Below are 26,689 nucleotides of genomic sequence, written 5' to 3'. Positions count from 1 at the left end.
GTGGTACATATACACCATGGAATACTATGCAACCATAATTTTAAAAAATCATATCCTGGCCGGGCACGGTGGCTCACGCCTGTAATCCTAGCACTTTGGGGGGCCGAGGTGGGTGGATTACCTGAGGCCAGGAGTTTGAGACTAGCCTGGCCAACATGGCGAAACCCCATCTCTACTAAAAATACAAAAATTAGCTAGGCGTGGTGGGCGCCTGTAATCCCAGATACTCGGGAGGCTGAGGCAGGAGAACTGCTTGAACTCGAGAGGCAGACAGTGCAGTGAGCCAAGATTGCATCATTGCACTCCAGCCTGGGCAACAAGACCGAAACTCTGTCTCAAATCAATCAGTCAATCAATCAATCAATCAATCATACCCTTTGCAGTAACATGGATGCAGCTGGAGGCCATTATCCTAAGCAAATTAATGCAGGAACAGAAAATTAAATATTGCATATTCTCACTTATAAGTGGGAGCTAAAGACTGGATATTCTTGGACACAAAGATGGGAATAGTCACTAGGGGCTAATAGAGAACAGAGGGAGGGAAGAGGGTAACTAATGGTCAGGTACTATGCTCATCGTTACCTGGATGATGGGATCATTTGCATCCCAAACCTCAGAATCATGTAACATACCCATGTAACAATCCTGCACATGTACCCCCTGAATATAAAATAAGAGTTAAAATTATTTTTAAAAAGGAAAGTAAAATAAAATTGCCTGTGAATATAAGAAAATGTGCTCAATCTCACTCTGTATTCAAAAAACAAAAATTATAACAACAATGATTTACCATTTTCACCTCTGAGGTGGGCAAAGATTTTGGGAAAACAGATATTCATATATATTCTTTGTGACACTATAAATTGATACAAATTCATCAGAATGCAATTTCATACTATCGTTAAAATTTGTAAATGTACACAGCATTTTATCCAGGAATTTTACTTGTAGAATTTGTGAAACACAGCATATATAGAGTCATGTTCACCACAGCAATTCTTAAACAAGCAAAAGACTAGAACTAATCTAAATAGCCATTAATATGGGATTAATTAAATTAAGATAGGCCCATACACAACATTCTATGCAGTATGTAAAAAGAACACAGTAGATAAACACAAGCACCTACAGAATAATCTTCAGGCACAGTTGGTGAAAACAGCAAGGAATAAAAAACGAAAAATCATAAATGCACATATGTGTTGAGAGGCATAGACTATTTCTAGGAGAAAACGTGAAAAATTAGAATTAAGAAAACGTGAAAAATTAGAATTAATGATTTTATCTGGGCGAAATGCTGTAAGTCTGAGATTGAAGGGAGATTTACATTTGTTAAACTACCTTATTTTACTATATGAATAATTTGCCATAAGCATGAACACTTTGCTACAAGCAATTTTTTAACTTTAAAAAGTGATTATAATAAATGGTAATCACTTGAATCATTGAAGAATTCTTTAAATGTGAGGTCTACAATACCAAACAAGAAAAAAGAAAGGTAGGCCTAATTGTAGTAACTTTTTTTAAATGTCAAAATTCTTCAGAATAGTCTAATCACCCCAGATTTGTGTGTGCATATGAACTTCAATTTACAAAGAACAACGAATACAGCACAACAACCTCCAGTGTACATAATCTAAAACAAAACTTTCACACCTCTCTCTCAATATTCCAAAATTTATATTCTCATATTCTAAGGCATAATGTGACAAATCAGACAAATGAATGATAAAGGTGCTAATTCCAGGGGCATGAGAGTATGGATTGCTTCCATTTTTCAATTGCAAGAACTCATTCAGACAAAAAGTAATATCCTTAACTAAACTATCACTTCTGCAACAATTAGTGAAATAATCATGTTGAAATAAAATACCAAAAATTAATGAACCATAATTATCTATTATGAGATTGAGAAGCTACCTGTATAGTAACAAAATCATGTGTGAAATTCACAAGTGAATAAATAAAGGATCTAATCATAAACAAAGCACTCTATTATCAAATCAGTAAACAATACTTATAAGGCACTGGATTTTGATATTAATACAAAATATCTAATTATAGCAAAAACTATAACATTTCCTAGGAATCCAAATTGATAAGTAATACAAGCATGACAGGAAAGACTATTTAAGACTATGGGACCAATCTTATTTCAATTTCATGAAAAATTCTGAGACTTTAGTGTTCTCTCACATTATTTTCTCTTACTTGATGAATCAACAGATTCACCTCCCCTGCTTCTCAATAAAAATGACAATTTCATAATGGAGCAGTGCAACACACATATTTAACAATAAAAATAAAACCTGTATTTTCAGAATAATAGTAACATTTATGTATAATAAAATTCAAAGGTAAAAGAAATTTCCTTCTTTAATTACTAGGTAAAATATGGTTAAATGTCAATCTATTTATGTTTCACCCTGTCTGATGTGGGAAAAGTAGACATATACCCACTACTAGAAATTTTTAGCAAAGCACTGAATTAAATTATACTTGAATCAGGAACTTATATTTTATTTTTAAAAATGTACCTTTCATCTGAGTAGCAAAATTCAATGCCAGTTTGGCAAAGAGATCTGGATTCTCAAACTTGTCTTCTTTAACTTTTAACCAGAAACAGTTCTCAGATAATTCTGTGGGTTCAATCTGAAACAAAAATAACAAAGAAAAGATTCTAAATTATAATTTCATATTTAAATTTTCAAGGAACTAACTTTCAGCAAGGTTGAATGACAGTTCCTTTATTCCTCTATCCTCTAAGTCAATTTCAGGATGTATCTAAATAATACTTATAAAGTAAATATTCATTGGGAAATTCAGAATTGTGTGAAAAAATGGCAAACAATAGAAATAGGCCACATAGCAAATTGCAGCTTAAAAATTATTCTCCTGGAAGGAGTCTTAAAAATAATTTAGGAAATCCTAACCCCAACTCACATAAAATCTTCTTGTTCCTGGGTTTTTTAAAACAGGGAAACTCAGACTTAGAAAAGTGAATTCCCTTTGTTCACTCATTAGGTTTAAGTTAGCAACCATAATGATAGCTGACACACACCTCCTACATTGTGTCAGGTACTGTCTTAAGTTATTTGCATATATTAACTAATTTAATCCTCGTAATAATTTTTTGACCTGTTCTGTTATTATCTCCACATTAAAAGATGAGGAAACAGAGCCCAAGAAAGTTTAAGTGGCTGCCCAAATTAGTAAATGGCAGAGCTGGGATTTTAAACCCAGATAAGTGCTCCAGAGGACCGTGGTCTTAACTACTACCCAAGATTAAAACTTTATCTTCCAATACACCATGAAGCTTCGTGATGTGTAACTACCATTACACTGCATACTAAATTGTTAAATTAGGAAGCTTATCACTACATTAACACTGGCAGATAGCGAGGCAACAGCTTTGAAATCTTGTATTTTGATGAATTGTACCTAATCTTTTTAAAAGAAAAACTACATTCTAAAACCATTTACTCCAAGTTTACTCTTATGAGCAAAGCATAAATATATGCATAAGACTGAAAAATGATTTAACCATCATTCTGTTTAAACCAACTTACTACATAGATGCTGTCTAATACTGTAAATATGTTCTTGGATGACACATTTCCCCAAATGGTTGTCTGGGTAAATGGATTTTCATTAGATTAGTTCCCAGTGAATGAGGACTGTGTCAATCTACATAATAACCTTTTAAAACATATTATTTGCTAATAATAATAAAGTCTAACAACATTCATAAGAAAGTATTTTCATACATCATATTAAAAAATTAAGGTATGTCAATATTGAATATTGTCACTTATTCCACACTATCTGAAAGTGTAAAACTTAAAAAAAAAAGTCATTCACTAAGAAAAACAAGTAAGATAAAAAGGCTCAATAATAAAAAGCATTTTATTTAAGAAAAATGGGGAAGAGGCTTCAGCTCACAGGAGGCAGGTGGCACTCATATCCTCCATAAAAAGCCAAAAAAGAGAGTAGATAATCACAACATGTAAAAACATTGGAATTTGGCAGGGAAGTTACAGAAAACACCTGAGGCATGGAAGGAGAAGGAATCCAGGCAGCAAGCCTGGCTGTGATCAGCTGGCCACCCAGAGAAGCATCCCAATGTGGGAAAAGGGTAAATAACATATCCCCAGTGGTCCAGATTCCCACTGTGAACTCTGAAGATTCTAGCCATAGGAGAGCCACTCAGCCTCCACAGGCCCTGAAACTAGTCTTTAGTAAACAAAGTTACCGGCAGTCTGTGCAAAGGCATTGCTCTAGAGTGGGCATTCACACTGGATCCCACACATGCCACCAAGACCGAAGCAGCTGCAGTATGGCAACAGATTGAGAGTCCAAACCCCATCAGACTACATCCTGCCCTGGGGCTGAAAGATTCTCTATCTCCACATCCTTGGAGCCCACTGAAATCTCCCACATCCACCCAGATGACTGCAGTGATGTGATACTGGCTAGATCTAGCAATGAGACCAGGTCCCAGCATTCTAGCCCACAAGGTGTCCTACATCCCAGGAACACGTGGTGCAGCATATTGGAGAGGCTACAGGCCAAGAGAGAATGGGATACTATATTTAAAGTGCCAAAAGGAAAAAAAAAAAAAAAAAAAAACACACACACTGGAAGCCAGTTGTATATACCCAACAAATCTATCCATCAAAAATGAAGGAGAAATACATAATGTCTTTCCCAAACACGCAAAAACTGAGGGAATTCATCACCACCAGACAAGCCCTGCAAGAAATGCTTAAGGAAGTCGTACATATCTGAAAGAGAATATATGTAGCACATGAAAGTATAAAATTCACATGTAGTATAAAACTATGAAACTCACATGTAGAGCAGATAGACAAATGAGAAAGAGAAAGGACTCAAATGTTAACACTACAGAAAACTAACAAACCACATGGATAAACAATAACAAAGAAAGAAAAAACAAAGGATACACAAAACGAACAGAAAACAATTAACAAAATGACAGGAATAAGTCTTCACCTATCAATAATAAACTTGAATGTAAACCAGTTAAATTGCCCACTTAGAAGATATAGACTGGCTGAATGTATTAAAAAACATGACCCAACTATATGCTTCCAACAAGAAACACATTTCACCTGCAAGACACACATAGACTGAAAATAATAAAATAGAAGATATTAAATTGCAAATGGTAGCCAAAAGTGAGGAGTAAATATACATATATCAGATCAAACAGATGTTAAGTCAAAAATAGTAAAAAGAGACAAAGTAGGTCTATATATATATATATAGATAGATAGATATACGCATCAATTTAGCAAGAGGATGTAACATGTCAAAATATATACATACCCAACACTGGAGCACCCAGATATACAAAGAAAATACTATTAGATCTAAAGGGAAAGATAGACTCTAATATAGTAATAGTTGGGGACTTCAACACCCTACTCCCAGCATTAGACAGATCATCTAGGCAGAAAATCAACAAATAAACATTGGATTTAAACTGCACTTTAGAACAAACAGGCCTAAAAGACATTTACAGAACATTTTATCCAACAGCTGCAGAATAAACATTCTTCCTATCAGCATAAGAAACATTCTCAAGGACAGATCATATGTTACTATAAAAAACAAGTCTCAACAAATTTTTAAAAATCAAAATCATATCGAGTATCTTCTCAGACCACAATGGAATAAAATTAGACATCAATAATGAGAGAGATTTCAGAAACTATACAAGTACACAGACTTAAAGAACATGCTCCTGAATGACCACTGGGGCAATTAAAAAATAAAGAAAAACATTTAAAAATGTATTAACATAAGTGAAAATTAAAAAACAATATATCAAAACCTGTGGAATATAGTAAAAACAATGCTAAGAGGGATGCTTATAGCAATAAACACCTACTTCGAAAAAATGGAAAGATGTCAAATAAACAGTTTAATTTTGCACCTGAAGGAACTAAAAAAGCAAGAACAAACCACACCCCAAATCAGTAGAAGAAAAAAAATAATAAAGTTCAGAGCAAAACTGAGCCAGAGATTAAAAATACAACACAAAAGAGCAACAAAACAAAAACTTAGGTTTTTTGAAAAGATAAAATTGATAAACCACTAGCTAGATTATCCAAGAAAAAAAAAAAAAAAAAAAGGAAAGACCTAAATAAACCACATAAACAAAATCAGAAATGGAAGAGGAAACCTTACAATTGATAGCACAGAAATACAAAAGATCATCAGAGACTATTATGGACAACCATACACTAACAAGCTGAAAAGCCAAAGGAAATGGATAAATTACTGGACACATACAATCTACCAAGAAAGTCCCCCCAATAAAGAAAAGCCCCAGGACTAATGACATTACTGACGAATTCTTCCAAACTCGTAAAAAAGAACTAACATCAATTCTTGTCAAACTATTCCAAAAAACTAAAGAGCAGGAAAATCTTCCTAACTCATCCTACAAGGCCAGCATTACCCCAATACCAAAACCAAACAAGGACACAACAATTAAGAACATCCCTGATGAACACAGGCATAAACATCCTCAGCAAAATACTAGGAAACTGAATCCAACAGCATATCCAAAAGATAATACATCATAATCAATGGGATATACCCCATGAATGCCAGGATGGTTTAACACATGCCAATCAATAAACGTGATACATCACAACGAAAGAATGAAAGATGAAAACTATATAATTATCTCAACAGATGCAGAAAAAGCATTTGATAAAATGTAACATCCCTTCACAATAAAAACTCTCAACAATTAGGCAGAGAGGAAACATACCTCCACATAATAAATGCCATATATGACAAACCCATTGCTAACATCATACTGAATGGAAAGAACATGAAAGCCTTTCCTCTAAGAACTAGAACAAGACTAGGATGCTCACTTTCACCATTTCTTTTTTTTTTTTTTTTTTTTTATTATTATTATACTTTAAGTTGTAGGGTACATGTGCATAACGTGCAGGTTTGTTACATATGTATACTTGTGCCATGTTGGTGTGCTGCACCCATCAACTCGTCATTTACATCAGGTATAACTCCCAACGCAATCCCTCCCCCCTCCCCCCTCCCCATGATAGGCCCCGGTGTGTGATGTTCCCCTTCCCGAGTCCAAGTGATCTCATTGTTCAGTTCCCACCTATGAGTGAGAACATGCGGTGTTTGGTTTTCTGTTCTTGTGATAGTTTGCTAAGAATGATGGTTTCCAGCTGCATCCATGTCCCTACAAAGGACACAAACTCATCCTTTCTGATGGCTGCATAGTATTCCATGGTGTATATGTGCCACATTTTCTTAATCCAATCTGTCACTGATGGACATTTGGGTTGATTCCAAGTCTTTGCTATTGTGAATAGTGCTGCAATAAACATACGTGTGCATGTGTCTTTATAGCAGCATAATTTATAATCCTTTGGGTATATACCCAGTAATGGGATGGCTGGGTCATATGGTACATCAAGTTCTAGATCCTTGAGGAATCGCCATACTGTTTTCCATAATGGTTGAACTAGTTTACAATCCCACCAACAGTGTAAAAGTGTTCCTATTTCTCCACATCCTCTCCAGCACCTGTTGTTTCCTGACTTTTTAACTTTCACCATTTCTATTCAACATAGTACTGGAAGGCCTACCCAGAGCAATCAGTCAAGCAAAGAAATAAAGGACATCCAAATTGGAAAAGAGAACATCAAATTGTCCCTCTTTGCAGACAACATGAGTTGACATTTGGACATACCTAAACACCCCACAAAAACTCATATAATTAATAAATTCAGTAAGTTGGAGGATACAAAATCAACACACAAAATTTATTAATGTTTCTATAGCTGAATAATAAACTTGCTGGAAAAAAAATAAAAAGGCAATCCCATTTACAATAGCTACAAAAAATAAAAAACTTAGGAATAAATTTAACCAAAGAAGTAAAAGACCTTTATAAGAAAAATTACAATACACTAATGAAAGAAATTAAAGAGGACAAAAACAAATGGAAAGAGATACAATGCTCATAAAGGAATTTACACTGTTAAAACGACCACACAACTCAAAGCAATCTACAGATTCAGTGCAATCCCTATCAAAATACCATTAACATTTTTTCACAAAAAATAGGAAAAATAATCCTAAAATTCATATGGAACCACGCAAGAGCCTGAATAGCCAGAGCAATCCTGAGCAAAAAGATCAAAGCAGGACGTTGACTTCAAAATATACTACAAGGCTATAGTAGTCAAAACGGCATGGTACTAATGTAAAAAGAGATATATACACCAGTGGAATAGAATAGAGAACCCAGAAGTAAATCCATATATTTACAGCTAAGAGATTTGGCACAAATGTGCCAAGAACATGCAATGGGAAAAGGACACCCTCTTCAATAAATGATGATAGGAAAACTGGATATCCATTTGCAAAAGAATTAAACCTGACCCATATCTCCCACAACATACAAAAATGGACTCAAATTTGATTAAAGATTTAAGCATAAGACCTGAGACTATAAAACTACTAGAAGAAAACATAAGAGAAATGCTCCAGGACACTAATATAGGCAAAGATTGTGTGGCTAAGACCTGAAAAGCACAGGAAACAAAAACAAAAATGGGTGAGATTATATTAAACTAAAATGCTTCCGAATAGAAAAGGGAACAATTAACAGAGACAATCTGTTGAATGGGAGAAAATATCTGCCAACTATTTATCCAACACTGGACTAACATCCAAAAAATACAGGAAACCCAAACAACAGCAACAAAACAAATAATCACATTAAAGAGTAGACAAATAATTTGAGTAGACATTTCTCAAAAGAAGATATACAAATGGCCAAGATACATGAAAATGTGCTCAACGTCACTAATCACCACAAAAATACAAATCAAGACCACAGTGAGATATCTTACTGGCATCTTATGCCTATTAGAATAGCTATTATCAAAAAGACAAACAAAATGCTGGAGAAGATGTGGAAAAAAGAGAACTTTCATATACTGTTGTTAGGAATGTAACTAGTACAGCCATTATGGAAAACAAAATAAAGATTTCTCAAAAATGTAAATAATAGGATTACCATACAATAATGCTCCTAAATAACAGGATTACCACACAATAATGCTGTAATCCGATTACTAAGTATTTATACAAAGGAAAGGAAATCAGTATATCAAAGAGATACCTGCATCCTCATGTTTATTGCAGCACTAGGCAGAATGGAAAAGATATGAAATCAAGATATGAAATCAAGCTAAGTGACCATCAACAGATGAATGGATAAATAAAATATAGTATTGAAACATAATGGAATACCATTCAACTATAAAAAAAGACTGAAATCCTGTCATTTGCAGCAATATATATGGAATTGCAGATCACTATGTTAAGTGAAAAAAGCTGGACACAGAAAAACAAATATCATATATTCTCACTCATACATGGGAGCTTAAAAAGTGAGTATCATGAAAGTAGAGAACAGAATGATAGTTACCAGAGGCTGGGAAGGGTGTGGGAGGTGGGAGGGTGAAGAGAGATAGGTTAACGGGTTCAAACATATAGTTAGATAAAAGGAATAATTTCTAGCATTTGATAGCACAGTAAAGTGACCATATTTAACAATATGTTGTACATTTCAAAATAACTAGAAGAGAAGATCTGAATGTTCTCAACAAAAACAAATGACAAATGTTAAAGGTGATGGATATCCTAAATACCCTGACTTGATCATTACACATTCTATGAATGTAGCAAAAATCACATGTACCCCATAAATATGTACAAATATTACACATCAATAAAAATTTTTTTAAAGAAAAGCTATGTTAAAAGAATCAAAATTGCTTTTCATTTGGTGGTATATTTCAAATATTATTCTCTACATCACTTAGATTTTCCTTTTGCCTACTTCACAATGTCAAACTATCTGGAGAGTTTCCAATTATCTGGAGCCTAAATTGAAAGATGGACATAAAATGATGAACTCACAAAGGAACGGAAAGAGTCAGCAGTCATACTCTCAAACATTAAACAATACATACACATAGCAATGATCAACAAAAGCTAGATAAAGTAAAAAAACTCTAGTTTTAGTATTACCTTTGACCAATTGATTCTCTTCATGGACACTTCAGGTTTATAAATTTTTTTCTGCTTCATTCCATAAGGTAGATTAAGTGATATTCCTGGGGGAGGAGGAACTCCTCCAAGGGGTGGTGGTGGAGGAGGTCCCCCAAATAAAAGTGGTGGTGGTGGTGGTGGTGGTATCCCTATCATTCCAGGTAAAGGCGGTGGTGGAGGAGGAAGAATAGCTCCTCCAGGTAGAGGTGGTGCTGGTGGTGGTGGAGGCGGCCCTACACCTGGCAATGGAGGTGCTGGAGGAGGACCTGGAATTCCTGATGAACTTGAGAGTACTTGTGCCTGAAATATAAATAATCAAAGTTTAAATGCTTATAAATATAATTGAAAAATTGAAGAAATATATATCAATAGATATTTGTAGTTTATCTTATGTTTTAAGATTATATACACTTTTTTAGATATTACTAAAATATCTAAATATTTAGCAAGATCTAAGGGTTTAACAGTATATGAAAAAGACTTGTGTAGACTTTTAATAAGCATTATAAATTCTGGACAGTGACTACTTCTGTTACCATACAAATGCTAGGAAAGTTGGTATCTGATATGGTTTGGCTCTGTGTTCCCACCCAAATCGTGATCATGAGCGAGCTCTCACAAGACCTGATGGTTTTATAAGAGGATTTTCCCTGTTTGCTTGGCACTTCTCCTTGCTACTGTGACGTGAAGAAGGATGTGTTTTGCTTCCCCTTTGGCCATGACTGGAAGTTTCCTGAGGCCTCCCCAGCCCTGCAGAACTGAGTAAATTAAACCTCTTTCCTTTATAAATTACCCAGTCTTGGCCAGGTGTGGTGGCTCACGCCTGTAATCCTAACACTTTGGGAGGCTGAGGCAGGCGAATTAGCGGAGGTCAGGAGTTGAAGACCAGCCTGGCCAACATGGTGAAACCCCGTCTCTACCAAAAATACAAAAATTAGCCTGGCATGGTGACGCATGCCTGTAATCCCAGCTACTCAGGAGGCTGAGGCAGGAGAATCGCTTTAACCCAGGAGGCAGAGGTTACAGTGAGCTGAGCTTGCACCACTGCACTCCAGCCTTGGTGACAGAGGCAGACTCCGTCTCAAAGAAATAATAAAATAAATAAATAAATAAATAAATAAATAAATAAATAAATTACCCAGTCTCAGGTATTTCTTTATAGCTGTGTGAGAATAGACTAATACAGTAAATTGGCACTGGATAGTGGGGTGCTTCTGTAAAGACACCCAAAAATGTGGAAGCAACTTTAGAACTGGGTAACAGGCAGAGGCTGGAATAGTTTGGAGGACTCAGAAGTAGATAGGAAAATGTGGGAAAGTTTGGAACTTCCTACAGACTTGTTGAATGGCTTTAACCAAAATGCTGACAGTGATATGAACAATAAAGTCCAGGCTGAGGTGGTCTCAGATGGAGATGTAAAACTTGTTGGGAACTGGAATAAAGGTCACTCTTGCAATGCAAAGAGACTGGTGGCATTCTGTCCCTGCCCTAAAGATCTGTGGAACTGTGAACTTGAGAGAGATGATTTAGGGTATCTGGCAGAAAAAATTTGTAAGTGGCAAAGCGTTCAAGAGGAAGCAGAGCATAAAAGTTTAAAAACATTTGAAGACTGACAATGCAGTAGTTTCTGGGGAGAAACTCAAGCCCTCTGCAGAAATTTGCATAGGTGATGAACAGCCAAATGCTAATCACCAAGACAATGAGGAAAATGTTTCCTGGGCATGTCAGAGACTTTCATGGCAGTCCCTCCCATCACAGGCCTGGAGGCCTAGGAGAGAAAAACTGTTTCCTGTGCCAGGTTCAGGGCCCTCCTACTGTGTGCAGTCTCTTTGATGCCCTGCATCCCAGCCACCTCAGCCATGGATAAAAGGAGTCATGGTAGATTTCGAGACATAGCTTTGGAGGGTGTAAGCCCCAAGCTTTGGCAACTTCCACGTGGTGTTCAGCTTGCAGGTACACAGAAGTGAAGAACTGAGGTTTAGGAACCTCTGCCTGGATTTTAGAGGATGTATGAAAACGCCTGGATGTCCAGGCAGAAGTTTGCTGCAGGGGCGGAGCCCTTATGGAGAATCTCTGCTAGGGCAGTACAGAAGGGAAATGTGGGGTTGGAGCCCTCACACAGAGTCCCCACTGGGGCATTGCCTAGTGGAGCTGTGAGAAGAGGGCCACCATCCTCCAGACCCCAGAATGGCAGATCTACTGATGGTTTGTACCATGTGCCTGGAAAAGCCACAGACACTCAACACCACCTTGTGAAAGCAACCAGGAGGGGGGCTGCACCCTGCAAAGCCACAGGGGCAAATCTGCCCAAGTTTGTGGAAACCCACCTCTTGCATCAGCACGTCTTGGATATGAGACATGGAGTCAAAGGAGATCACTTTGGAACTCTGAGGTTTAATGACTGCCCTACTGGATTTCAGACTTGCATGGGGTCTGTAGCCCCTTTGTTTTGGCCAATTTTTCCCATTTGAAATGGGTGTATTTACCCAATGCCTGTATCCCCATTATATCTAGGAAGTGACTACCTTTTGATTTTACAGGTTCATAGGTGGAAGGAACATAACTTGTCTCAGATAAGACTTTGGACTTGGACTTTCGGGTTAATGTTGGAATGAGTTAAGACTTTGGGGGATTGTTGGAAGGGCATGATTGTGTTTTGAAATGTGAGGACATGAGATTTGGGAGCGGCTAGGGGCGGAATGATATGGTTTAGCTCTGCATCCCCATCTAAATCTCATCTTGAATTGTAATAATCCCCATGTGTCAAGGGCAGGATCAGGGGAGATAACTGAATAACGAATAATTGATAATTCTTGAGTTATCATGAGATCCAATGGTTTTTTAAGAGGCTTTTCCCTTTTTGCTTGGCACTTCTCCTTGCTGCTGCCATGTGAAGAAAGATGTGTTTGCTTCTCCTTCCACCATGATTGTAAGTTTCCTGAGGCCTCCCCAGCTCTGCAGAACTGTGAGTTAATTAAACCTCTTCCCTTTATAAATTGCCCAGTCTCAGGTATTTCTTCATAGCAGTGTGAGAAAGGACTAATACAGTATCCTCCAAGATTTTCTGAAATACTCCTCTAAAATAATGAAAAATTAACTTTCTTTATAAATATATGCAAAAAAGAAGTACAGTATATGGCTTGGGCCAGTTAGATTAGTTGGGTTTGAATATGGGATAATAAATACAAGGTTAGAGATTCAATTTCATTGGGGGCTAATTAGCTTTATACAAAGAGTCTGTTTCATGGCTCTAGTAACTTAGCTGGCTTCTAACACCAATAATAAATACTCAATAGCATCCATTTCCATAGTAATATATGCTTATCAACATTTTTACATTTATTATTTCTTTTGATCCTTATTATAACCCTTTAATACAGATAAAGCATTATTATCTCACCTTTATTTCACTGCTTAAAGATGAGGAAACTGTTAGTGCAAAAAAAGTTAAATGACTAACCAAAAGTTTCAGAGTCTGAACGTGATTAGAATTTCAATGTGGTTCTTCTCACATCCAATACCATCCTCATTCCAATATAAAAGACTGTCTCTTCATGAATGGGTGCCATTTACAATGAGTACAATTAATTCAAATAGATAGGATTATGAGGAGGATATAACATTTCTATCACAAAGTAACTTCAAGCTCATTCTCTAATGACAATGCATAACAGATGAAAGGGAACATTGCATGCCATATCACGTTCTTTTTAGAGATGATTAATCTATATCCATTCCTTAAACCATTACTGATCACAATGGTTCACTTTGCTAAATAAATATATATGAAAAAGTAGAGCTGTTCATTATAAACATTCTTATGAAACCACTACCAATGAACATACATCTGTTTTAATCAAGATATGACATTAAATTAACTGAATGAAACATTTAAAACTAATTAAGGCAGTCATGGCAGCCATGAGTTTTTTGCAACAGGCCTTAGTCACTGAAGTGGCAGCTCTCTGGCCAGTGCCTTGACACTCCACTGGGATTCAGCGGCTTCCTCACCCATGGCTCTGTTAAAGCTGTCACTCCTGTTTAACACAGTGGAGACCATGAGAAAATACTTTATCATGAAACCTTCTTTTTTGAATTTATTGAAATTCTACATTTTGTTTACAGGGATTCCAGTGGCAATTGGCGAAACTCTAGTGAATGTATTCATTGGTGAAACTGAACTAGTAGAAATTCCAGAAGGCTATATCCCAGAACAATGGGAATATTATAAGCATCCTATATTGAGATGGATTGTCCATATTTTCTATGATGATCCTGAAAATAATTACAAAAGAACAATGGCTATCCTTCAGACTGAAACTGAAAAGGCTGAACTGCAGATAAAGGAGCTGGAAGTACGAAGATTAATCTAGAAGAGAAGAGATGGACCCTGGTATCAATATCTGACCACTGATAGTGCAACTATGGATCATTCTCCAAAAGCAACTCCCAGTAAATAAGCATTTATTTCTCTAAATACAAAGTGTATTCTCTTTAGTGGAAAATGAATTAGTAAATATATTCTGTAGTTTTGTTCCTTGTGATGAATAAAAGAGCTTCTTACATTACTCTGTTTCTCAATGTTGGTTCATATTAAAGCTTTTAATATATCCTGTATTTCTTTTCCCTGTGATGAATAAAAGAGCTTCTTACATTACTCTATTTCTCAATGTTGGTTCATATTAAGGTTTCTGATTTGGAGGTTTTGGTTTCCTCTTTTAAGAAAGTTTAAAATGTACTAATGAAAAACTGCAGAAATAGGAATTTGTGAACTCCTAAAGTTGTGGTAACTTTGAGAGGTGTTTTATTTACCTGACAAATGGAAGTTATAGAAGTCTAATTATATTAGGTATCAGTAATTGTAGTAGTTTGTATAAATGTCTGTATTACAGACATCTGTATTATTGAGGGGAAATTCAGGATTTTAAGTTCCATAAAATATTGAACTAACTCTGTAAAACATTAACAACTTAATAAACAAATTTTCAGTGAACAACAAAAAAAGTTAATTAAATTTCTTGGGATAGTGTCCTTTTTGTCCTCATTCTTTCATTCATTCATTCAGAGACAGTCTTGCTCTGTTGCCCAGGCTGGAGTGCAGCGGCAAAATCATAGTGCATTGCAGTCTTGAACTCCAGGACTCAAGTGATCCTCTCAACTCAGCCTCCTGACTAACTGGGACTACAGGCATGCACCACTAACCCAGGCTAATTTTTTTTCTTTTTTTTTAAAGATGGGGTCTCGCTATGTGACCCAGGCCAGTCTCAAATTTCTGGACTCAAGGAATCCTCCCATCTTGGTCTCCTGAAGTGCTGGTATTAAAGGCAACAGGCACTGTGCCTAGTCCTCTCACCTTTATTAATATAAATTTTCTACTTGGATTATTTAGTTGTTCTAACTAAATTTATAAATATCTTTATTTATTTATTTTACTTTATTTTATTTTTGAGACAGAGTTTTGCTCTTGTTGCCCAGGCTGGAGTGCAGTGGTGCAATCTCAGCTCACTGCAACCTCCGCTTTCCGGTTTCAAGCTATTCTCCTGCCTCAGCCTCCCGAGTAGCTGGGATTACAGGCACCCGCCACCACGCCCGGCTAATTTTTGTATTTTTAGTAGAGGTGGGGATTCACCATGTTGGTCAGGCTGGTCTAGAACTCCTGACCTCATGATCTGCCCACCTCGCCTCCCAAAGTGCTGGGATTACAGGCATGAGCCACCGTACATGGCCATACATATATTTAGAAAGCAAATTGAAGCAAATTTTTGGAGCAACCAGTTGAAAGGACTAACCTATTTACAAAAATATTAAAGCTAACACTCATAGGTAGACAAGATCATGGGAAGGTTACCCATAATATTCACTCACACTAGTTTGTTCACATAGATGAATGTTAATGTATGTATATACATACATACAACTAAAGTGTTTCTATGCTTAGCAAATGACCATCCTTTCCTGGAATGCAATTCTCTCTGAGGTTAGAAAGAAAGACAAGATTAAAATACGTAAAATTATTTTAATTTTACTTTTAAAGTAGCAAAACTATAGAAAACAGTCTGATTTTATAGTCTTAACTGAGACAAAAGTAATTGTGGCAAAATTAAAGGTTCAGAAAATTAGTAATTTATCCTACAAATTTTGTGTATGAAAGGATGTTTTTCATACTTTGAAAGGCAAAATGTGTGTCCCATTTTTTAATTAATAGGCAACATAATTCAAAGTAATACACATTTGTAAACATCATTCAATTTTTCACCTCTATTAGATCATATTTATTCTTGGAATTTTATACAACCACAAAATGCTACTATTTAAATAAAATTTTACTCAAGTTAAATATATATTTTACAAATTTAATAAGGAATCTCAAATATTGACATTAAATGCTACCAGCCTTTAAAAATCAAATTATATCAGCCTTTCCTTTGCCTCCCATAAACAATTAGGAATTGAATAATTAAATTAGGCTACCACATCGTATTGTAAATTGAATATGGTAAATGAATAATTTAGTATTTGACATTATTTTGGGCACACTAGAAAGTATACAGCCCTGGGCCTGCACCTATAATCCCAGCTACTCCTCAGGAGGCTAAGGTAGGAGGAATGCTTGAGGCCAGGAGTTGAGAGTGCTTCGTGATTCTGCACTTTTTACAGTTAATTTAACCATAAGTAAGTAACTACTCACTGTGTGGTAAAGGCCTGTGAAAGGTACAGTGGGGCCTTCAATAAGAAATACACTGTCCTCAAGGTGTCTATGCTCTAGCAGAATAGAGCAGGCACACAAGTATCCCATGAGTGGTCTAGAAAAGTGATATGAAAGTTCAGAGAAATTGGCTAATGGAGTTTTTGGTGAAGCTTTCCAAACAATGTCTTAATGAGCTTCTCCTTAAAGGATATGTTTCACATACACAGATGAGCAAAGGAGGGAATTTCTGACAGAGAATAATATATGCCAACATTTCTCTACTAAGCTCTATGAAAACACTATTTCCTGGAGATGTTGAAGGGTGCTCTAAGATAAAAGGTGCCATGGTCAAATGAGTATGGGAAATCAATATGAAAAAGAGGTAGGCAGGTTTCTTCAATGTAAAGTATCTGGAACTTTTAATATGCTAATGAGTATTATGAATCTCCAAGATGAGAACATGTGTACTCAATTTATAGGACTATGGAATGCTTTCGTCATGAACAACCTATCGTCATTTCTGTAACTAATCTCTGGGAAATGCTGGCAGAAGGGTTAAGTATGGAGACAGTGATTTCCAAATGTGAAGGGAGGAAAGGTGACTTAGCTGCAACGGAGGCCGTAGTTAGGGGAGCAGTCAGAGCCCAGGCTGCAAAGGGGAGATAAGGGAGGAAAAACCCATGCCAGAGCGTCTTTAACATTCCTGGTAAGGAGATTTTATTTAATCCTGACTGCAATAGGCAACAAGTGAACATATTAAAGCCTGGAGTGACAATAATCAGGGAATTGTTTCAGGAAGATTAATTTGCCACTGACATAAAGGATGAATTTGAGGAGGGAGAAAAGTTAGGCAACAATTGTAATAGTCCAGACAAGACATCATAAGAGAGTGAACCTGGAGGTTTCTGGGTTTTGATGCAAAGAGGTGTAGTATGAGTGGAGTTGAAGAAAGAACAGACATAAAACAGTGACTAGCTTAATTTGTCAGTGGGTGGGGCAAGGAAAAGGGAAAGAAAACTCCAGCTTCACCATCTTTAAAATTGGTAGTAAAATTTAAATAGGAATGGACAACAAACTGGTTTGAGGAAAGAGAGAAAACCACAAAACTGGGTCTGATTTCGACATGCAACAGGACCATCCTATGGGGCCAGCTAATCAAGAGCTGGAATTAGAAGACAAACTCCAGAGACTTGACACCTACTAAAAGGGGATATGTGAATGTATAATACTGAATGGAATAGTACAGCAAAAAAAAAAAAAAATCACAGAAAAGAGCAGAGGACAGAATATTGTGGAAGGTCACCATATGAGGATGAAAAAATAAGGAGAAACTAAGTTCTCAAACATGTAGAAAAAGAAGTCCAAGAAAAAGGGAGGGAAAGAGACAGAGAAAGAGATTAATTTATTGAAAAGAAATGATCAAATATTAGAGACAAGTAATACAGGCTAAGGGAAGGAAAAGGCCCGTGGATTGGGTATTTTGGAGTTTGTTGGTGACTTTTGAAGTAACCTTTCACTAGATTAGTGGAAACAGACCTAGTCAATCAACAAATATCTACTGAGTACCCACTATGTTAAGACATCATCTTCAATTTCTTTGTTTTTTTGTTTGTTTTTTTTTTTTTTTGAGACAGAGTCTCACTCTGTCACCCAGGCTGGAGTGCAGTGGCATGATCTCAGCTCACTGCAAGCTCCGCCTCCTGAGTTCTCACCATTCTCCTGCCTCAGCCTCCCCAGCAGCTGGGACTACAGGAGCCCACCACCATGTTTGGCTAATTTTTGGGGGGGTTTTTTTTGTATTTTTAGTAGAGACGGGGTTTCACAGTGTTAGTCAGGATGGTCTTGATCTCCTGACCTCGTGATCTGCCCGCCTCAGCTTCCCAAAGTGCTGGGATTACAGGCGTGAGCCACCGAGCCCGGCCCATCTTCAATTTCTTAATATTCATTTAAGACATAAAGTAAATTGAGGAGAATACACAATCAGTTTGAAAGTTTAGACACCCTAATTGAAATTTTAAGTATATATGGGAGCTTTCCACCATAGGGAATGTAGGTGGAAATTTACTTGGGATTCAAAGAGATCTCAAGAGAAGCTTTTGGCCGGGCGCGGTGGCTCAAGCCTGTAATCCCAGCACTTTGGGAGGCCGAGATGGGCGGATCACAAGGTCAGGAGATCGAGACCATCCTGGCTAACACGGTGAAACCCCATCTCTACTAAAAATACAAAAAACTAGCCGGGCGAGGTGGCGGGCGCCTGTAGTCCCAGCTACTCGGGAGGCTGAGGCAGGAGAATGGCGTAAACCCGGGAGGCGGAGCTTGCAGTGAGCTGAGATCCGGCCACTGCACTCCAGCCTGGGAGACAGAGCGAGACTTCGTCTCAAAAAAAAAAAAAAAGAACAAGAGAAGCTTTTGGCATAATTACAATTAATGACTATTTCTACATTCTTTTTGAAAGAAAATAGTATGTACCCAATTTTTCAAATCATCATGAAAATTTCATCTCAAAAACACTTTTGCTTCTGTAATATATTCTGTTAAAAATATTCCGGGCCACTTGAGCAACTAATGCTTTATTTTTTTTCCAAGCATTAAAATGATTTATTGTCCTGGAATATAAAATCTGTAGAGTTACTTCAATGAAAATGTAAAACTGCCAAAAAGTCTGCTTCTGGTCACATTTTTCCTTCTATCTAACAAGACAATTTTCTACCATCAAACTCGCTGTGACATGACACAAAGTCTATATCTTCTTTCATTACCTGGGTTCGAAGTTGCTGGATTTCTGCTTCAAGTTCTTTGATTTTCTCATCTTTTTTTTGAAGCTCTGCTTGAGCTTCCTGTCGAGCTGTGAATTCTTCATCGAACTGCAATGATCACCACCATCAATGTACAGTTAATAATATAGTTTTGAGAAAGCTTTAAAGAACATTATGTATTAAATAAGATTTACTTAGTTGAATTCCCAGATCACTCAGAAAATCACAGCTTGTAATTATTTTCATAACAATTAAGTATCCAAGTGGAGGTAGGGTATTGCTTGTGGCGGTAGTAAAGAAGAAATATGCCCCCTACCCAAGGTAAGAAAACACATTTTCACTTCTGAAAAAAAATACAAAGACGAAAAGGTAGACTGAAAAGTCTCTCTTTCCACATAATGGACATTTTTATTGTTCTGTTATTGAAAATTCAATTTTAGAATTAATAATTTTAATAATATTTTATCCCATACTTTTTTTTTTTTTTGAGACAGAGTTTCACTCTTGTCACCCAGGCTGGAGTGCAGTGACATGATCTCAGCTCACTGCAACCTCCACCTCCTGGGTTCAAGCAATTCTCCTGCCTCAGCCTCCCAAGTAGCTAGGATTACAGGTGTGCACCACCACACCTGGCTAATTTTTGTATTTTTAGTAGAGATGGGGTTTCGCCATGTTGGCCAGGCTGCCCTTGAACTCCTGACCTCTGGAGATCCACCCGCCTTGGCCTCCCAAAGTGCTGGGATTACAGGCGTGAGTCACCATGTGTGGCCTCATCCCATACTTCTAAGTTTACTGAATTAGAAAATGACATCTAAAAATAAACCATCAAGCAGTTTCAATTCCTTAACTATATTTAATCTTGAAAATAAATTGCGCTTTTAGAATGCTCAAATGTATGTATATTAATACAAATTGGAATTATTTCTATTGCAATCTTAGTTGTCTAGAATCCATAAAGCAGTACTTCACAAACTCTGACAGTAGAATGCCCTAATAGCAGTCTCATTCAGATGGTTAACCAAAACATTTGTATAGCATGTTATGAGAGGAAAAACTAGAGGTTAAAATAAGGGGTGCTAAGCCAAAAAGACTCTGAATGGTTAATATTTATTCACTGTATCCTGCCTTAGCCTTACCTCAGACAGGGCTCTAAGCAGGCACAAACCTGCCTGCATATTTCCGGTGACTACTGCCTGGGTCTGGCTATAGAACATTTTATTTGCCCTTTATTGTCGATGTTGTTTCAAGTCAATTTAGAAGTCTATACATTATTCTAACAATGTTATTTCTGTTTCTAAAAGTGATACATCTTACTGCCCAAAACCATCTTAGAGTTTGTGGAACAATACAAAAGTATGTTTAGTGTTAACAAATATTCATCCTCATAGTAGCTTTGACCTTTGGAAATTATAAAATGCCATTCTGATCTAAGTCTGAAGAGTAGGTGAGCAAACTGGATAATAATACTCTTTGGGTCGAACCTGAAATGCTTTTATTCATCTCTCCTTGAATCCCTGGAAATTGTCCCACAGATCCTGGTCCAAATATTCTCTAATTTCTTTAAATTTCAAACCTACCCCAGATCCTTGGAGGGAAGGATCCATATATCCTTCAGTCAATGACCTTGTTTTCCTACCTCATTAAGAAGATGGATGTCCTCCAATGTGAGCTTGTTTGCCTTTACTACTATCCGTGTTAAGATTTATCTCAATCTGTACTCCCATCCCCACTCCTAAAGTTAGCTTCTCCTATGTGCTTCTAAATCATGGCACCTACATGAGCACACTATACACATTTTTTCCTCTATAAATGGTTTATTAGTATGTTGGAGGAGAGGCACACAGTGTTTCTGCTTTTAATTTAAAATTACCTTAATCTGCAAACACAGCAAATGGGGATCACAGAAGCCTGAAATATGTGAGCTGGAAGAGGTCTTCTTACAAGTCCACTAATTTTATTCTTTCCTTTTAATGATGAAGAAACTAAGATCTAAAGAGAGTAAGTGGCTTACCCAAAGTCACAGCTAATTAGTGGAAAAGCTGAGATCAGACCTCACAACTACTGCCTCTCATTCTAGCACTTGTGAAAAAATGACTTTATACTGACTCTTAAAATGACCCAGAACAAGGGGATGCATGTAACTAACCACTGGGAGACCATACAGGTTTTCATTCTAAATGTTGGTGATGAAACTAAAGCATCAAACACTGCAATTTCTTTTCTATTACTTCAGGACTCCTTTTTCCATAATACATATGCTCACAAAAAAACTTTACCATACAGATAGTCACAATTTGCTCCAGTCTTGTAGTATGTAATCACAGTGCCAGCCAAAACTTAAGGAGATTCTAAGGTTTTCAAAGGGAATTTTAAATGTGCTGCTTAAAACAAGAACATTAGAAATATAAAGGTCTATTAATCAAAAAGCATGCATTTTCTTTCACCAATAAAAATGACAGCTCCACACAAACATTTTATGCTCAAGCTCTTAAAATCTATTCTAGTAACTGAAAGAGCAAAGACATTTCTTCAGATGCCCTGAAGTAACTTCTTCAGTAATACTCTATAATTTCTAAAGTGATAGCAAAAGTGATTATCTAATCTCCAAGGTAAGTCATAACTTTGAAGAGACAGCAGTATGTAAGCACATTATCTTGCTGTCAGAAGGCTGAAAACTGGAGAGCTTTTAGACGTGTGCTTCAATCCTTCTGCCTGCACCCAACAGGAGAGAAATACTATGCTAATGCTTAATAGGCTCTAGAACAGAAAAAGAGAAACTTGTGGTATAAGCTAATAAAATTATAGCTATGCTTCCATGAAACAAGGAAAAGACAAGCTTAGATCTGAATACCATTCAGATATTCATAAAGCTGGCATTTACTCAAAGGCATTTAAGACATTAACACAGAAAGGGATCCTCAAATTCCACCAGGCCTACATGAAGTAGCAGCATCACTTACAAAACGATAATTACAAAATTCAAAGAAGCTAAGTCTAAACAGAGAGAGAAAGAGAGTGAGAAAGAGAGAAAATACTGCAACATGTTATTGCTATCAATAGCACTGACATAAAAGACCACAACAGAAAAGACTAGCTAAACATCTCACAGTTCTCCAAAGAGCTACCTACTGCAAGTGACAGCTGCAGGAAAGCAATGGGAGAATTTATTTTGGTTGATTGCTTCCAACTATACCCTTTCAGCAATGTAATTTGATTTCATGTATCACTTTAGTATAATGTGGCTAGTGTTTTTCTTCCATAATGGATTAAACATGATGAGGAGAGAACAATAGTAACCTTACCTTATAAGGAGATAAATCAATATTCCATGGCTATGTTTGAATCCAAAAATATAAAGTACTACATAAATGAAACATTTAGAAGGCCTCACATTAATAAAGAAAGTAGAGTATTACTGTGATTAAATTATTAACTTAACGATTATGGCTAATACTTTATAAGCTTACCTTCTTTGAAAACTCTGCAGCTCTTTGTTCACTTTCTTCAACTTTCGCCTTGTTCACACAAGAATCTATTAAGATCAACCAAAAGTGATTCAAAATTATGGCATGAGATCACTAGACAAAAGATGTCTTCTAGCCTATAACTCTGCAACGCAGACTATCATTTTTACGTCAATTGTTACTAAATGGAAATTGACCTATACTACACACAAAACATAAATATCATATATTCTTTCTTTAGCATACTAACTGAATTCAATGATAGTACTGTGGAGGCACAAAACTAAGCATCCATAAACATATCTCATTAAATTATTTTTATGGGTATTCGATTATTTTTCAACTATAAAACACTTCAAAACCCCATAGTTTATTATGGGTGGAGAGGTGGCAAAGACTCCATGTTTAACCTTAATAATGTTAATAAGATATGAATAGTCTTAGCAAGATTCAAAACTGTCTCACAAAAAAGCTAGAGAGAGACAGAATAATATTCGATAATTCAGGCTTCTTCTTGAAAAGATTTTTACTTCTGATCTGGGGCAAAATGTATCATGTACATAAGGAAACAGACTTCAGACTTCTCAGGTCAAATCAAACACTTCAGAATATAAATAACTGAAGAAAAACTTTTGGGCAATATTGTATCTCTCATTATTTTACGTACATATAAACTCTATTCTGTAGCCATTCTACATTTATTTATCAAAAAGAAATAAAAATATATACCAGTACCCAGAATTGTATGTGAATATTCACAGCAGTTTTATTTATAGTAATCCCAAACTGGAAAGAACCTAAATGGCCATCAACAAGGGTATACATAAACAAACTGTGGTATATCCATATACTGGAATACCACTCAGCAATATAAAGGAATGAACTATTGATACAGGCAATACAACAACATGAATGAATCTCAAAATAATTATGCTGAAGGCAAGAAGACAGGCAAAAAGTGTATATGCTGTATGTTTCTATTTTTATAAAATTTTTAAAAGTGCAACTAATAAGAGAGACTATAAAATGTAACTAGTAAGAGAGAGATCAGTAATATCCCAGGATGGGAAGATGTGGTAGACATGGAAAGAAAGAACTAAAAGGACAATGCAGAAACTTTAGGGTGTAACAGAATTATTATCTTGACATTGATGATGGTTTTAAGTGTCTATATTAATAGCAAAATTTATCAAATTCTATACCTTAAATATGGGTAGTTTTTCTTACATCAAATGTACCTCAATAAAGCTGGTTTGTTTGTTTAAAGCAACTGAGGAGGAAAGTAGGAAATGATGAAGTCAAAGAACAGCCATATCTAAGCTGTGCTAGTCACGGTTGGTAATGATTTTGAATTTAAATTTCAATGGAAAGGCATCAGAGAGTTTTAGGCAGAGATCTGATATGATTTGATTTATGAAAGATATCAGACTTAAAGAATTGTGACATTACAAGAGACTCTAATCTCTTCAGGTCCGAGTCATCTTAAAATACAGATCCATGGATTTCCTAGAAGTTCTTGAAGCACCTAATTTTTGTGTATATGAACTTATGTGTGTTCTAATCAAAGTTCCAAGCATTTGTCAACTTCTCACAAAGGATTTTGACCATAAAATATTAAGAGCCACTCATATATGTGACTTACTCAATTTTAAAGTTGAGGAAACTAAAACCTAGAGAAGTTAAATGATTTGTTCACAATCACAGAGATGACAGGTGGATAACATCACAATGGGTTTATGATGCCGACTATCCTCTCTCACCTGATCCCTTCATCTCTCCTCACCCAACACTTTTGATTAATAATAAAGAATCATAGTACCTGGTACACAGTACACAAAACAAACGTCTGTTGAATACTGACTACTACTTGACTAAATTATTATTTTTACAGGTATTCAATTATTTTTCAACTATAAAATACTTCAAAAAACTATAGTTTATTGTGTGAGAGGTGACAACAACTCCATGTTTAAGATTAATAAGATCAAAATCAACAGTAGCGTGTGTGTCCTAACTATGGTCTATAATGGATTATAAGCTAATATACATATTTGAAAATAGTCCTTTATGACTCCTTCAACAAAATGCAAAATAAACTTGTTTTTCAAACTCATTGAAAAATATGCAATGAGGCTAGAATTCACATTCACTGCTGGGTAAATTAGCACAAGCTTTCTGAAAAGCATTTGGCCTTTGAAGGTTCATACTCTCACTTATGGAAATCAATCCTAAGGAAATAATGAGAAAAAGACAAACATTTATATACAAGAATGTTGACAGCACATTCATTTATAACTGCGAAAATCTAAAAACAATTGTGAATGCACAAAAAGAAAGGACTGGTTGCAATGGTTATGGTATTTCTCAAAATGGAGTATTACACAGACATCAAAAGTCACATTTTGAAGGTTAACATGGAAAAATTCTCATAATATAACACTCCAAGAAAAATCAGCATTCAGAGAGATAGATAGGTCATAAAGAAAGAGATATAAGGAAATGTACCAAGCTGAAAAGGGAGCGATCACGAATGTGATTGGTGGTTTGTCACTTACATAAGTCTCTAGATTGCCTGATAAGTATGTATTACATTTAAAACAGAATTAATACATAAATAATAAGTTATCCATCTTTGAATGTTACTGTATATCTGCCTTGTGCTATGGAATAAAAAATAATATATAATTGGCATACAATAGCTTTTGTTTTCTTTCTTTAAAAATAAGACAAATAAGTTCATGCTTGAACCTTAACGACAGTGATTCCAATTAAGTATAAATAAGACTGCTTAGCTATAAGGCTAGATAGCATAGCACACTTCACAAGGGAAGGTTCAGATCATCCTTCAGAGGTTGTTCTGAAAAGTATCGCTAACTACCAGTCTAGGATGATATAAGGAGCAATCTAAGGAGATGAATATGATCACCTCAAATTCTTTCTAACTCTAAGGTCTATGAAAATATAAATTGATCCATTTGAGAGCCTTAGAAGGTCTCAAGTTATTGAAATGAGCCTGTATTTCTTTTCTAAAACTTGAGCATTAATAACATAACTATAATGAGACCCCACTGTATTTCTACAAGACCACTAAAGTACCAGTATAAAATGAAAAGATTTCAGAGTCGTGTTTCTAAATAGTAATGCATTCATCTATAATAATATAATGGGTTCTTGTGGGACACTAAGCTTAAACTACCTCCAGGAGTGTTGGAACTTATTAAATACGTTAATATTTCTTTCTTTCTTTTTTTTTTTTTTTTTTTGAGACAGAGTCTTGCTCTGTCACCCAGGCTGGAGTGCAGAGGCACGATCTCGGCTCACGCAAGCTCCGCCTTCCGGGTTCACGCCATTCTCCTGCCTCCGCCTCCGAGTAGCTGGGACTACAGGCGCCCACCACCAGGCCTGGCTAATTTTTTTGTGTGTTTTTGTAGAGACGGTGTTTCACCGTGTTAGCCAGGATGGTCTCAATCTCTTAACCTCGTGATCCGCCCACCTCGGCCTCCCAAAGTGCTGGGATTACAGGCATGAGCCACCGTGTCCGGCCCCCTAAATAGGTTAATATTTCTAATCACACAGGCAGAACTCTCATGATCATTAAAATTAACAATTATAGCAATTGAGTGCCCACAGACACAATG

At 36.2% G+C, this 26,689-nt stretch overlaps 1 protein-coding gene across 5 annotated transcripts in view; it reads right to left on the bottom strand.

The window, feature by feature from the left end:
* Positions 1-26,689, bottom strand: part of DIAPH2 (diaphanous related formin 2) — a 919,127-nt gene that overhangs the window by 641,047 nt on the left and 251,391 nt on the right. For all 5 annotated transcript variants that reach the window (XM_065538079.1, XM_065538080.1, XM_065538081.1 and 2 more), the window contains 4 exons: positions 23,055-23,119; positions 19,591-19,695; positions 10,123-10,443; positions 2,541-2,655 (listed from right to left, as the gene is read on the bottom strand). In XM_065538079.1, coding sequence (XP_065394151.1) covers positions 2,541-2,655; positions 10,123-10,443; positions 19,591-19,695; positions 23,055-23,119 — 606 coding nt within the window. The remainder of the gene's footprint in view (positions 1-2,540; positions 2,656-10,122; positions 10,444-19,590; positions 19,696-23,054; positions 23,120-26,689) is intronic.

Source organism: Macaca fascicularis, chromosome X (genome assembly GCF_037993035.2).
Source record: "Macaca fascicularis isolate 582-1 chromosome X, T2T-MFA8v1.1".
NCBI classification, from domain to species: domain Eukaryota; kingdom Metazoa; phylum Chordata; class Mammalia; order Primates; family Cercopithecidae; genus Macaca; species Macaca fascicularis.
Note: the sequence above shows the minus strand (reverse complement) of the source record. Positions and strands in the feature narration are given on the sequence as shown.